Source organism: Colossoma macropomum, unplaced genomic scaffold (assembly GCF_904425465.1).
Source record: "Colossoma macropomum unplaced genomic scaffold, Colossoma_macropomum, whole genome shotgun sequence".
In the NCBI taxonomy this organism is placed as follows: Eukaryota; Metazoa; Chordata; class Actinopteri; order Characiformes; family Serrasalmidae; genus Colossoma; species Colossoma macropomum.
Window position 1 is genome coordinate 42,058,090 of NW_023494787.1, and position 12,799 is coordinate 42,070,888.

General features: G+C 40.1%; 2 protein-coding genes across 7 annotated transcripts in view; one reads left to right on the plus strand and one right to left on the minus strand.

Annotated features, from left to right (window-relative positions):
* The window catches only part of dnm2a (dynamin 2a), a 65,984-nt gene extending 65,167 nt beyond the window's left edge, over nucleotides 1–817 (minus strand). For 3 of the 6 annotated variants that reach the window (XM_036567406.1, XM_036567404.1, XM_036567400.1), the window contains exon 1: nucleotides 713–817. The gene's annotated coding sequence lies outside the window, so the exon portion shown is untranslated. The remainder of the gene's footprint in view (nucleotides 1–712) is intronic. The other 3 variants (XM_036567405.1, XM_036567401.1, XM_036567403.1) reach the window with 1 other exon arrangement.
* On the plus strand, nucleotides 217–11,176 carry qtrt1 (queuine tRNA-ribosyltransferase 1). The gene is made up of 9 exons (XM_036567407.1): nucleotides 217–620; nucleotides 734–802; nucleotides 2,977–3,115; nucleotides 4,882–5,076; nucleotides 5,352–5,490; nucleotides 8,112–8,187; nucleotides 8,334–8,443; nucleotides 8,863–8,947; nucleotides 10,596–11,176. The coding sequence occupies exons 1-9, from the start codon at nucleotides 342–344 to the stop codon at nucleotides 10,746–10,748; spliced, it is 1,245 nt and encodes a 414-aa protein (XP_036423300.1). The 5' UTR covers nucleotides 217–341; the 3' UTR covers nucleotides 10,749–11,176.
* Nucleotides 11,177–12,799: the final 1,623 nt, after the last annotated feature.

Consider the following 12,799-nt stretch of genomic DNA (forward strand, 5'->3'; position numbering starts at 1 on the left):
ATGACACACAAAGCTATTCACTGCTGCTAGGAAGTCAACTTCCTATTCAGCAACATCTTGTTCTGATTTTCCCGTTCCACCTTAAATGGTGCAGCAGTTACATTCTGGCGCCTCAGAATATAACTGCTGCATAATTTAAGGTGGAACGGGAAAATTTGAACAAAAAGCTGGCGAATATGAAGCTGACTTCAGCCTCGTAAAAAAAACTCCCCGTCTGCGTTCGGACAGAGTCGGATCATAAGCTTTATTTTACATCTTAAGTGCCACTTTAAAAGCTTTTCCTTTACAAAACCACTTCCTGGTGTGATTCACGTGGCCTCGCCATCAACAAGCCTCTCAAAATGGCCGCAGTGGAGAGCGGCACATGTGAGCGTCCAGCCGATATGGCAGCTGTGAAATGCCTTTCCTCCTCTGCCCCTCTCGCTCTCCGCATCGTGGCCGAGTGTCCGGTGAGCAAGGCGAGAGCCTGTGTCCTCACGCTGCCTCACGGTCCTGTTAACAGCCCAGTTTTCATGCCTGTAGGCACGCAGGGCACCCTGAAAGGTATCACCGTGGACCAGCTGGAGGACCTGGGCTGTCAGATATGCCTCGGTAACACCTATCACTTGGGTATGAGACCGGTATGTGAGTGGAATATCAATGCAGGCCATAAGTTATGACCATGGTCACCAGTGGTTTCAGCTTTCAGTGCAGTGTCCTGCTATGTTCTCACCATGTCCATCATCTCTTTCAGGGTCCTGAGCTCATTGAGAAAGCCAGTGGCCTGCATGGGTTCATGAACTGGAGAAGAAACCTTCTGACGGTAAGACAGCTCTGCAGTTTTGGATGTGGAGGGAGGTGTGAGCATGGGTCAGAAAAAACTGGACTTTGTAAAAGTACTAACAATTGAGTGGCACATACTTTATTGTGCTGTATTTTATTGTTTTCCTTTTAGTGCACTTATGACGTGTGTTTTATGCACCAAAACAGTCATAAATCATGTTTACATGACTCTGTCCATTTTTCATGACCTCTCTTTATAACTCAGAATCAGGGTTGGGCAGAATACTTTGAAAAAAGCAGTGATGGCTACAGAGCTCTGCTGGTGACGTCCCGTATAAATAAAAATAATGCATGGTCACGTCTTGCTAAGGCGTGGGAGCAGGACAATTAAGTCGTGGCCACAACTTAGTAAGGCAAGGGGACGAGATCCTAATGCATGGCCGTGACTTAGTAAGGCAAGGGGACGAGATCCTAATGCGTGGCCGTGACTCAGTAAGGTGAGGGGACGAGATCCTAATGCATGGCTGTGACTTAGTAAGGCGAGGGGACGAGATTCTAATGCATGGGCATGACTTAGTAAGGCGTGGGAATGAGATAATTAAGCCTTGACCACAGTTTAGTAAGGCATGATCTTGTTCCCACACTTTACTAAGTTGTGGCCACGCATTAGGATCTCGTTCCCATGCATTCATGCAGTGTGGCCATGCGTTATTTTTATTTATATGGGATGTCGCCAGCAGAGCTCTGTAGGCGGCTGAATACACTGTCCTAAATGTGTTCCGTAACATATTGCATTAAAATACATAACAAAATAAGTTATCCAGAATACATTTGGAAAACATTCAGAATGCTTATGAATAAGTCACATTGAGGAATTTTATTTGATTTACACTGTTTCTAGCTGTTAATGTTGGCAGTTTTCTACATAATTTTTCTGTTAATATGTTTCATAAAAATTTTTATCGCATTTAAAATTCTCAACATTGTTTTGGCTCATTGCCTGCTTTGGTTCACTGCTGCTCCCATAATCCCACTGCTCTCTCCTGAACTAACCAAGTAATTTGCCATATCCCAATAACAGTCTTGCAAACTTGACTATGAAGTGGATTTTCAGTTAATAACATGTTTATAACTTGCCATGAAACGCATGCACAAGTCCAGCACAACAACGATGCTAAGTTTATTACTGGTGAAGTTCTATTCTATTACCTCTCTAAAAGTTTGGTTATGCTGGGATTAATATCTGATTGTCAAATTGGTTTGTCAGTCTACTCAGGCTTTAGCAGGAACTTCACACACTGTGTACTGATTGTAAAGTAGTTAATAAGCAAACGCTAAAAGTGTTTCTTTGAAAGATGGTTTATTTTGTAAGTGTATGGGCAAGTATTCTAAAAATATTACCCTAAAATGTAAAAAGGATCTATATTCTGCATACTGCCTTTACAAAATGTAACCTGGGCTGAATACAGATACTTAATTTCTGTATTCTGAATATGTTTTCTCAATACTTGTATTCCAATACATCCCAACCCTGCTCAGAATTAAACAGGTGTTTTCAAGAATGTTTTGTTTTCAAAAAGCTCAGTTTTCAGTGATTTTAAAGAAGTGTTTTTGGACACCATTACACCCCTACCACGTAGCCCTTACCTCTCCGTTTTGCGTGTTTACATTTTCTTTGGAGACTGTCTTGCCTTATGAGCCCCTGCATGCACCTCTCCACCAGGGATGGATTTTTGTATGTTTTAAGCCAAAATCTTATCTCAAAACTATCGTGAAACAATGTTTTGGGCATCAGGCAGTGTATTCATAATAATTTTGATGTAGTGCCTTTCTGTGAGGGAGCTTTTATAGTCAATTAACTCTCCAGACGTCTCGTTCATTTACCACCACTGTAAAATATTTTCTTTATGTTTATCTAGAAGCATTTCACATCAACCCACTCTGAATGACTTTGTGTATATCTTGATCAAATTCTTTTATTTCAAAAGGGCAAGACAAAAAACAGTTTTCCAGGATATTTGCACTTTAGGACTCATATGTACTGTGCTATGTACAGTTCCTCATGGACTGGACTCAGATCTGGAATTGACCAGATTCTGTGTTATCTAATATTTATGAAAATAAATATATAAATACATAAGTTGTTTACACCAAACTTTGTTCTGTCTGTCAACAGAATGTTGTTCTGTTTTCTTTATGCTCCTCTCCGAGCAGGACAGTGGAGGCTTTCAGATGGTGTCCTTGGTGGAGCTGTCTGAGGTGACTGAGGAGGGGGTTATGTTCCGCTCGCCTTACGATGGAAAGGAAATACTGCTCACTCCTGAGCAATCCATCGCAATACAGAACAGCCTCGGTATGAGTTTTGCTCACGCAGGTCACCTTTATTCCATCATTCTGTTTTTTTTTTTTCCACCCCCAAATGTTACTAAATAAGATCATGGTAGTTGTTCTTTACTCGCTTACATTCACTGCTGTGTTCACTTTGAGAAGTGCTCATTTAAAGGACCCATATCATGAAAAAACTAATTTTTCTCATTTTTACATACTACAAACTGACTCGTCCAAACTGACAAAGCTCGGTGGAATTACATACATATACTTATTCAGCGCACAGTTTAGCCCTGCCCGTTTATGTTGAAGTTATATGAAATGTTTCGGTCTGGACTGCATTTTAAATGAAGCACAATATGGGACAGCCAATCAAGATGAGATCATTTACATGTCAGTTTTAAAAGCACAGTATGGAAAATGGTCACACTTTATGAATTATGACTAGTTTTGGTACATAAACCATCCAAAATGTTATAAGCACAACTGAGGGTTAAAAAAATAAAATATAAAAAGAAAGTTAGATGTATGGGACCTTTAATATGTATCTCATAGAAAATTCTGAACGGAATGAATTGTTTAGCAAAAAAATCCACTGATGTACCACAAATATGAATGATCATCCAAGACACATTTGGTGTTTAGCTAGAAGGCTAATGTAGCTGAAAAGTAAAGGCAGTGCATACCCACTAAGGAGCATCGTGCAAACTGCATGCCTAAATCAGATCACATTGAGTTGTTGGGTAATCTAAAATAGACTTGTTTCTACACCGTGTAACAGTGGTTCCCAACCCTGGTCCTTGAAAACCCCCTGCCCTGCACATGTTAGTGCCTGCTCCCAACACACCTGATCCAGCTAATCAGTTCATTAACAAGCCCCTCATGAATTATGACTTGTGGGAGCATCTGCTGGGAGTAGGGAAAACACTAAAATGTGCAGGGACACATCAGGGTTGGGAACCTGCGTTGCATAACATATTTATCTGTGAAAATGGCCACAAGTAGGTCAGAAAACTAAAGACATTAGCGTTGATGATTTTTCCAGAAATATAGAATACACCAATACACCACTTATTGTCCATTTAATCAGCTCCGCTTACCATATAGATGCACTTTGTAGTTCTACAATTACAGACTGTAGTCCATCTGTATCTCTGTATACTTTGTTACCCCTCTTTCACCCTGTTCTTCAATGGTCAGGACCCCCACAGGACCACTATACAGCAGGTATTATTTGGATGGTGGGTCATTCTCAGCACTGCAGTAACACTGATGTGGTGGTGGTGGTGGTGTGTTGTGCTGGTACGAGTGGATCAGACACAGCAGTGCTGCTGGAGTATTTAAACACTTCAGTGTCGCTGCTGGACTGAGAATAGGGTAGGTGTGTCTGAGTGGACAGTGAGTGAACAGTTTTTTAAAAACTGCAGCAGCACTGATGTGTCTGATCCACTTGTACCGGTGCAACACACTCTAACACACCACCACCACGTCATTGTCACTGCAGTGCTGAGAATGATCCACCACCCAAATAGTACCTGCTCTGAGGTGGTCCTGTAGGGGTCCTGACCATTGAAGAACAGGGTGAAAGGGGGCTAACAAAGTATGGAGAGCAACAGATGGACTGCAGTAGTTGTAGAGCTACAAAGTGCTCATATATGGTAAGTGGAGTTGATAAAATGGACAATGAGTGTAGAAACAAGGAGGTGGTTTTAATGTTATGCCTGATGGGTCTATATATGTCTGTCTGTCTGTCTGTTAATTTATTCATTCCATTTATTTCCTTGTGTTCAGGCTCCGATATCATGATGCAGCTAGATGATGTGGTCAGTAGTACAGTGACGGGGCCGAGGGTGGAGGAAGCCATGCATCGCTCTGTTCGCTGGCTGGACCGCTGCATCACCGCTAATAAGAACCCCCATCGGCAGAACCTGTTTGCCATCATTCAGGGTGGGCTTAATGCAGAGCTACGCAAGGCCTGTTTAGATGGTGAGAGCTGCCCCGGTGCCATTATCGCCTTTTTACTCAACATCCACCTGCAATCTACATTCATCTCAATACCCATATAGGAAAAGAGCCACTGCATTAGTGCCATTGCATATAGCAAAGAGCCCATCAAAATGACAATAACATCAGTATGCTTATTGCACATTTTATTACTTTTTGCTTGAATAAGTGCTGCTTTCCCAACCAATATTATAGCAATTTACATTTTCTGTTTATATGGTGGATGATATGTGTGGTTCTCTGTTTTTTTGTTGCAGAAATGACAAAGCGAGACGTTCCTGGTTTTGCCATTGGCGGTCTGAGCGGAGGAGAAGAAAAGGATGATTTCTGGAAGATGGTGACTCTTAGCACGGATCACCTTCCTAGAGAAAAACCTCGCTACCTCATGGGAGTTGGGTAAAATCCATGTTCTCATTTATGTGCTGACACTAGAGCCAAAAGCAGCTGATAGCAAGCCATTACAGAGAGTGTTCTTGTAGGGAAGTGGGGTTAAGTGCTTTGCTTGGGGCAAAACATCAGTCATCATGGACTGGAATGGAAACACTGACCTCAAGTCATGGTCAAATATCATATAAAAGAACCTGACAAGACCTGATCACAATCACTGATATCATAGTGGTGGTTATCATACGCTGACATGGAAAGCTTTAACAGTGTAGACTGTTATTTAAGCTGAAAAAAGGAAGGAGGATGCTCTGTACTTTTTAATTTTTTGTTGTATAATACTGGGTTCGTCTGGAATTAAACAGGATGTTTGCAGCCATGGTTCCCAAAAAAATCAACATCTGGTATATTTCCCTCCTGCGGTCAATGGCAAAAGTTGGGGAAAACTGAACTCTTGACCATTCCGCTTACTGCTGTGGTCTGCTATCTACCGCATCAAACATGTGAATGCAGCATCAGCCTGCTATTAAACTTCACCACACCAGCTAATCCTAATGTATTCTACTACTGCCAAAGCAACTTCACTACTACACTGGAGAAAGCTTGCAGCTTGTTTGGGGTGTTTTGGTGAGGTTGCCAGTCATATGATGTCAGTTTGGTGCGCAGCAGTTTTAGCTTGCATGTAATTCATATTTCACCTCTTAACAACTTCATAATTCAGAGACATTAAGTAGAAAGATGCAAAGCATAGCAGTTGGTACCAAAGCATTTGGCTCAACTAACGGCCAAAAAATGTTCAGGTTGTTCCTCCTAACTATGCGTGTACGTATCTCCACAGCAGCAGGACTTTTCCCACTTGCCCTTGGCTGGGCAGGTGGCCTAGAATTGGCTGGGGCTTGGCTTAGAATTCACTCACTCCCTCATGTTTAGCAGACTCTGGATTCTCCACAGAGGGGTGCTAATAGTGCTTGAGTAGTTTGTTTGTCAGGCTGTGTTCTCTGATGAACTGACAAAACAAAAGGTCACTAATGATGTATCAACCGTAAGGTGAGATCAAGGAATGAATGTATCTTTGCTATTGCATTTTTAAGAGACTTACATTCAAGATCAGCAAACAAATCTGAGCACAACAGAGTTATTGAGTGCATTTAAATGCAATAACTGCAGAAAATCAGATTTTGTCAGTAATCCATTCAACATGTTTACATGCATTTGGATAATCAGATAATGGGAAAACTGGGTCTCCATGATTCAGGCAATCAGATTTCTGCTTAGCAGCCTGCAAGTAAACTCACAGAAAAAGATGCGAAGCAAATGTAACGTAAAACTCAACTTTTATGCATGTAAACCGTACGGGTTGATGCCCAAGTTAGCTGGTATCTGGCTGACAGTCAGCATTAAAACATAGGCAACGGCTTTTAAGTTTAAAGCTGCACTGTGTAACATTTGAGAATTTGGAGACCTCGGAGGTGGAAATGTGTAATTGCATGCAGTGTGCAGAAGAACGTTTTGTAACGTCGGTTGTGCTTCACATTCCCACAAGTGGATGAATCTAAGGATTGCAAGCATGAAAGAGCCTTTAAAGAGAACTCATTTAAAACTTGGTGAAGGATGTGAGTGAATTATCTACTATTGTCATAAAATCTTAATCGGTATAATGTTGATTTTGCACTTTAACATCGAGGTACATCAGGCTGGACCTTCTTCTAAAGTCTCTGCGTGTGATGATAATATGTAACGACCTATGACGTGGTCTGAAAAACTCCTGGAAAAACAGACATGATGCCCCAGACTTTTACATTATTATTTAAGGCTTTACAGCAAACTCGCAGCAACCCACATTTTAGTGTGTTTTTTCCCTGCTGATTCAGTAAAGCTACTTCTTTCAATTTTAGCAGAAAATAAGTACATACTGTTGCTTAAATAAATAGCTGCCATGTTCTAAAACAACAAAGTCAGAATAGAATGGTAAAAGGACGCGGTACCTGTTTAGCCAGTCAGCTAACTGTATGTTTTCATCCGGGAGAAAGTTGAGTTGTGAAAAGTGAGATTATGACCTGTTTCTGGAGGCAGATTTGACAAATGATTAATGCTGTTTTCTTTAGTTCATTTAAAAACAAATGAGGATGTTCCTTGTGTGTGCTTATAATATATCTCTCTCTCTCTCTCTCTCTCTCTCTCTCTCTCTCTCTCTCTCTCTCTCTCTCTCTCTCTCTCTCTCTCTCTCTCTCTCTCTCTCTCTCTCTCTGCTAAACTTGACTCTTAACCTGAAGCCTTTTTGGTGGCTGCTCTGCATGTATTGGCTTTCGGGACTGAATCTTTTAACCAGATTTTCCTCTAATTGGTTTAAGCAGTAAAGTAAAAGTACTTCATTAGAAATGTAAGTAAAAATAAAAGTACTATGTTTTTAATTCTACTTAAAGTACCATTACAGGGAAAAATGTTCTCAACTACAGTAACGAGAGTAAATTTAATTTGCTACTTTCCAGCCCTGGAAATGATTGGTCACCTGTTGTTTTGTGGCCTGCTGATGTAAACACAGGGTAACTCTTGGCTACTTCTACGTTGGAACAGCTAGCAGTGCAGCATTTCAGTGTGCTGAATGTTATTGAGTCTGTGTCTGTGTGTTACAGATATGCAGTGGACCTGGTCGTTTGTGTTGCCCTGGGCTGTGACATGTTTGACTGTGTCTTCCCTACACGAACAGCTGTATGCGTCTCAAATCTTATGCCTCAGTATTTTAAACATTTCTAGATGTTATGCATAATGTCAGCACAGTTCTAAAGAGTTCGCATCTATCATGATTTCTGTAGGTGTGCTTGTGCTTGTGGTAAATCTCATTTTGTCTGTCGCAGAGATTCGGCTCAGCCCTGGTTCCCTGGGGTTCTCTACAGATCAAGCAGAAACAGTATGCCAAGGACTTACAGCCCATAGACTCTGACTGCCAGTGTGCTACCTGCAAGAGGTACGAAAACCAGAGCAGTTTTCATTTACTTCTGCATTTTAATCTCTTAGAAACTGCTTAGCGTCATGCTGTGTGGTCTCATAATCACAGATTAAGCCTAGTTATGAGCTGATTACAGTTTTAGAGGTGATTTATTCATATCCTTTTCAATCTGTGCTTAATGTGTGGGGAAACAGAAGACAATATTTTTATAAATAGGGAAGTAATGCATCAAGCAGAAGTTGGAAATATAAGTGTATTGATTATATTGATTATCAAAAAATTATAATCTTATCAAAATATTTATGATGCATCAAGATTCCATGCCTCATTAAATAGTTTCCTAAAGAATTGTAATCAAATTGTGACCTTGTTTTGAGGTCAGAAATGTACATTTTTATTAATTTTTTTTCTTAATTGTGCCCTCCTGAAAATCACAGACACAGTCGGGCCTACCTACACGCCCTTTTCAAGAGCGACACTGCTGCCATGCACCACATTACCATCCACAACATCTCCTACCAGGTACTGACCAAACAGCAGGAGCCAATCGTATTGATTTTTTTGAGGTTCTTTTATTTTACTGAACTTGTGCCCCTCACTTTCTCTTTCATTTTTGCTCTCTGTCTTTTTCACCATCACTCTTCTTTCCTTTTTTTCTTAAGGAGTGTGTCACCCAAAAATGCTATCTCTACAGCTAATGAATGAAATCTAGTAGGGCTGGGCAATATGACCATATATATCATTATCGTCATAAATCATGTACCAATACAATGCTTTTCTGAATATATGGCTAACAATAGTACTTGTAGAACACGGACCAACTGCATGTTTCATTTTAAAAACAGCAAAATCAGTCCTGTTTAACTGGATGTAGTGCAGTATAGTATGCCAGATATTGAATAAAAGTCATTGTGTGCACAGTTTTTGAAATATAGTATTAGTATTTTTTATAATAGAGCACTACTGCTCCAAATGATCAGATATCTGGAAAAAAAATCATGACCCATCATGTATCATGAAAATTTCCTGCTATATGGCAATTATAATTATTTTTGCCAGATCGCCCACCTCTAAAATCAGGTAGAGGTTAAGGAAGGGCTTGGTTACTCATATGTCAGTGCATAATTCTGTATTTCTGGCCTGTATATTTAAGTATTGTAGTATTCAACAAACAATTAATCATCAAAGGCCTTTAAATAGAACAGTTATTGTTAATATCATTGCTCAATTTTTGTCATTTTTAATTTATTTATTTATTTATTTATTTATTTGCATTAACTGAACTCTCTTTGCATTGTGTTAAAATTTCATGATGAAGGGGTTAACGGTCCAAAATTACTTAAGAAATCTTGTGCGTGGGTGCCCTTTAAGTTATTGGACAATATGAAAAATGCTTAGCACAAAATTTGCAACAAGAGTTCGATATACCATGGAGACACAAGAAGTTTGAATCATCTCAAATACAGTTGTATGCAAAAGTTTGAATACCCCTGGTCAATTTACATGTTTTGTTGATTTTGTAAATAAAAATAAGTTAAAACATCGTCTACAGACAATAAACTTAACCGTGATATTTTTCGGCTAATTTTACCCCACAGCTTCTATTTATTTGGAGAGTTTAACATATTGGAATATTAAATGCAACATGTGCCATAGCTTGTGCACAGGCCTCATTTTATGTTATTTTTTTTATTATTATTATTATTTTTTTTTTTAATATGTTTCATTCTTCAAATAAACAGTAATTGTGCATTGTGGAAAAATGTGCAGAAGTATGTTCTCTGTTTTTGTTTACTTTCAGTGTAGTTTGACTGGAGCACACAAACCTTTGCATACAGTCATATAGTATAGTAAATATAGTGATACGTATCGGAATGCTGTCATTTATCTAATCTGAACTAGCTCAGCTTCATCATGGAACCACCCTATTATTTCACTTATTTAGGTCACCATGGAAATATAAAAAATGTTGTGTATTATGTTGTAATGTAGTTGGGCTAAGCATGCATGATGGATGAAGCTCCCAACTCTAGTAGGGACAAGTTTACATTATGTAAATGAGATCATTCTCACTGGTCCCTGTTTAGTTTTCATTTATTTAGCTGTAACCTTTACACAGTATTTTAGTTGAATCACTAATCTACAGTAAATGCTCTCATTTTCTTTGCAGCTGACCCTCATGCGATCAGTGCGTCAGAGCATCATAGAGCAGCGCTTCCCGGAGTTTGTGCGGAGCTTCATGAAGAGAATGTTCCCCTCCGGTGAGCAGTACCCCAGCTGGGCGGTGGACGCGCTTGCTTCAGTGAACATTACTCTGGACTAATGGCCTCTGCAGGAAGAGACAGACTGCCTACTTACAGTCAGTGCACTGGACTGACAGTGTATCTGCAGTCTATGACAGAAGAACTTGTCTAATGGATGGGCCTTAAACAAAGATCCATTCTGTACTACAGTGTAGAAGTATGAAAATGTACATATACAGTTCCAAAATGTGGGTATGCACAATTCTCATGCTTCTGTTCTGAAGTGAATGTTTTCCGGACTGAAACCTGACTACTCCTTTCTGACCTTTTTTTATCTTGTCACTGATCTGATTTTAACCAGACATTTTTATAAACTTTTATCAATCCTACTATCCTTTCAGATAATCATTGTTTTTTTTTTTTATTGATGTGGTATTTATTTCCAGTATGTGACTTTTTGTCACACATGTGAAGTTTACATTAAAAAGAAAGTAGTACTGAATGTCAATTACTCTCATAGCTCCAGTTTCTTTCATCTTGTGGACATAGCCATTAAGAAAGCACGGCCACGCTGTGCCTTAGTTAAGCCGTCCATCACGCTAAACTGTGAGTTAGAGGACGTTCAGGGATCCATTTGTTCTGTCAGACTGAAAATGAGCTACTCCAGGGTCGGATCTCTGGCAGCATAACCAAGCACAGTGTCGCGGTATGCGATCAATTTTTTAGATAAATTAAAGCCTGGACAAGCAGGCAAGCAAAGTAAAGGGTCTTGTTCCACACACCCTTGTCAACTTCCCCTCATGACTCAGAAGCGCGTATCACCAGCATCACCCCCCCATTCTCTTGATTAAAATCTTGATGCCCTTTCCAGAAAGCGCAGAGTATTCAGTTAAAATATGTTCACTGGTGATTTCCAGGCTCAATTTCCTTCAGTCTACAAAAAACTAAACTAAAAGCATAAACTAGATGGAAACATTAGCAAGACAAAATGGTCCCAGTACTGGTTTTAACATGCCCTTGTCCATTTAACCTCACCATTTCTCCAACGCCATCTTAAGTGGCCCTGCCATTACTTCAAGAACTCAGTGAAGTGTGGTGGATGAGCTCCCAGAGGGGCAACAGCAGAACTTGCCCATAAAGTACTGCAACCTCACATATTTCCCTTCGAAAACTTTTCTCAAGAAAATGTTGGATGAAGCTTATAAGCCATAGCACTACACTACTAAATGCTCAATATTTCAAAACGAATCATCAATTTTCTGTGCTTGGACTGGGCTTTAGGTTGCAAACCACTCCAGCTATCATACATGACTGGTGATACTTCATCACTTTATTGTGCTAGCTTGTTAGTTAGCAAGCTAAAGGCTACACAGTTAACAACAACAAAAAGAAACCTTGAGAGGAACCACGACTCAAAGGGGAACCCATCCTCCTCTGGTCGACATCAGATAGCAAGCAGTGTTAGTATAAAGTATTGTGGTACAAAACAGGGAAAATGGCTAATTAGATTAGTTTTAGTTTATGCAGCAGCAGCATCATCGGGAGGGTCAGTTCCTGAGCGTGAGGTTTACATAGCGTTGTACAGCATGAAGCTCAATGGTGGTCAAGCTGGTCCAGAAGGCTGGCGAGCAGTGGGCACCCGATCAAGACAGAAGAAGCAACAGCATCAGACGCACAGGATGGGCAGCTGATCAACTCGGCAAAGAAAGGAAAACACACAGAGAGTTAGTTGTGTAAAGAGTGACTGATCACAGATTACAGTATTAACAGAGAGCAGCAGAGACAGCTTCATACAGTTTTGCCTTGTGTCTATATTTGTGGGCCAATTCTGGCATGAATGTTGTGGACCACCAATGTAGTTGGGCCAGATTTGGGCCATATCCATTAATTCAACTCACTTTACATTGTGTGGGTCAGATCTGGTCAGAGGACCCAGCTGTATACTGGGCCAGACAAATTTTGCTAACTGGGTAGAAAGGGAATGTTTTTGAACAAACTTAAAATTGACTCGAGAAAGCCAGTTAATAGTGTTGAACCGTTTATATGGTTGCTAAGATGCTGATAGGCTGTTGTTAAGCTTTTTTAAGTGGTTGATAAGATATTGTTAGGTGGTTGCTAAGGTGTTGCTAAG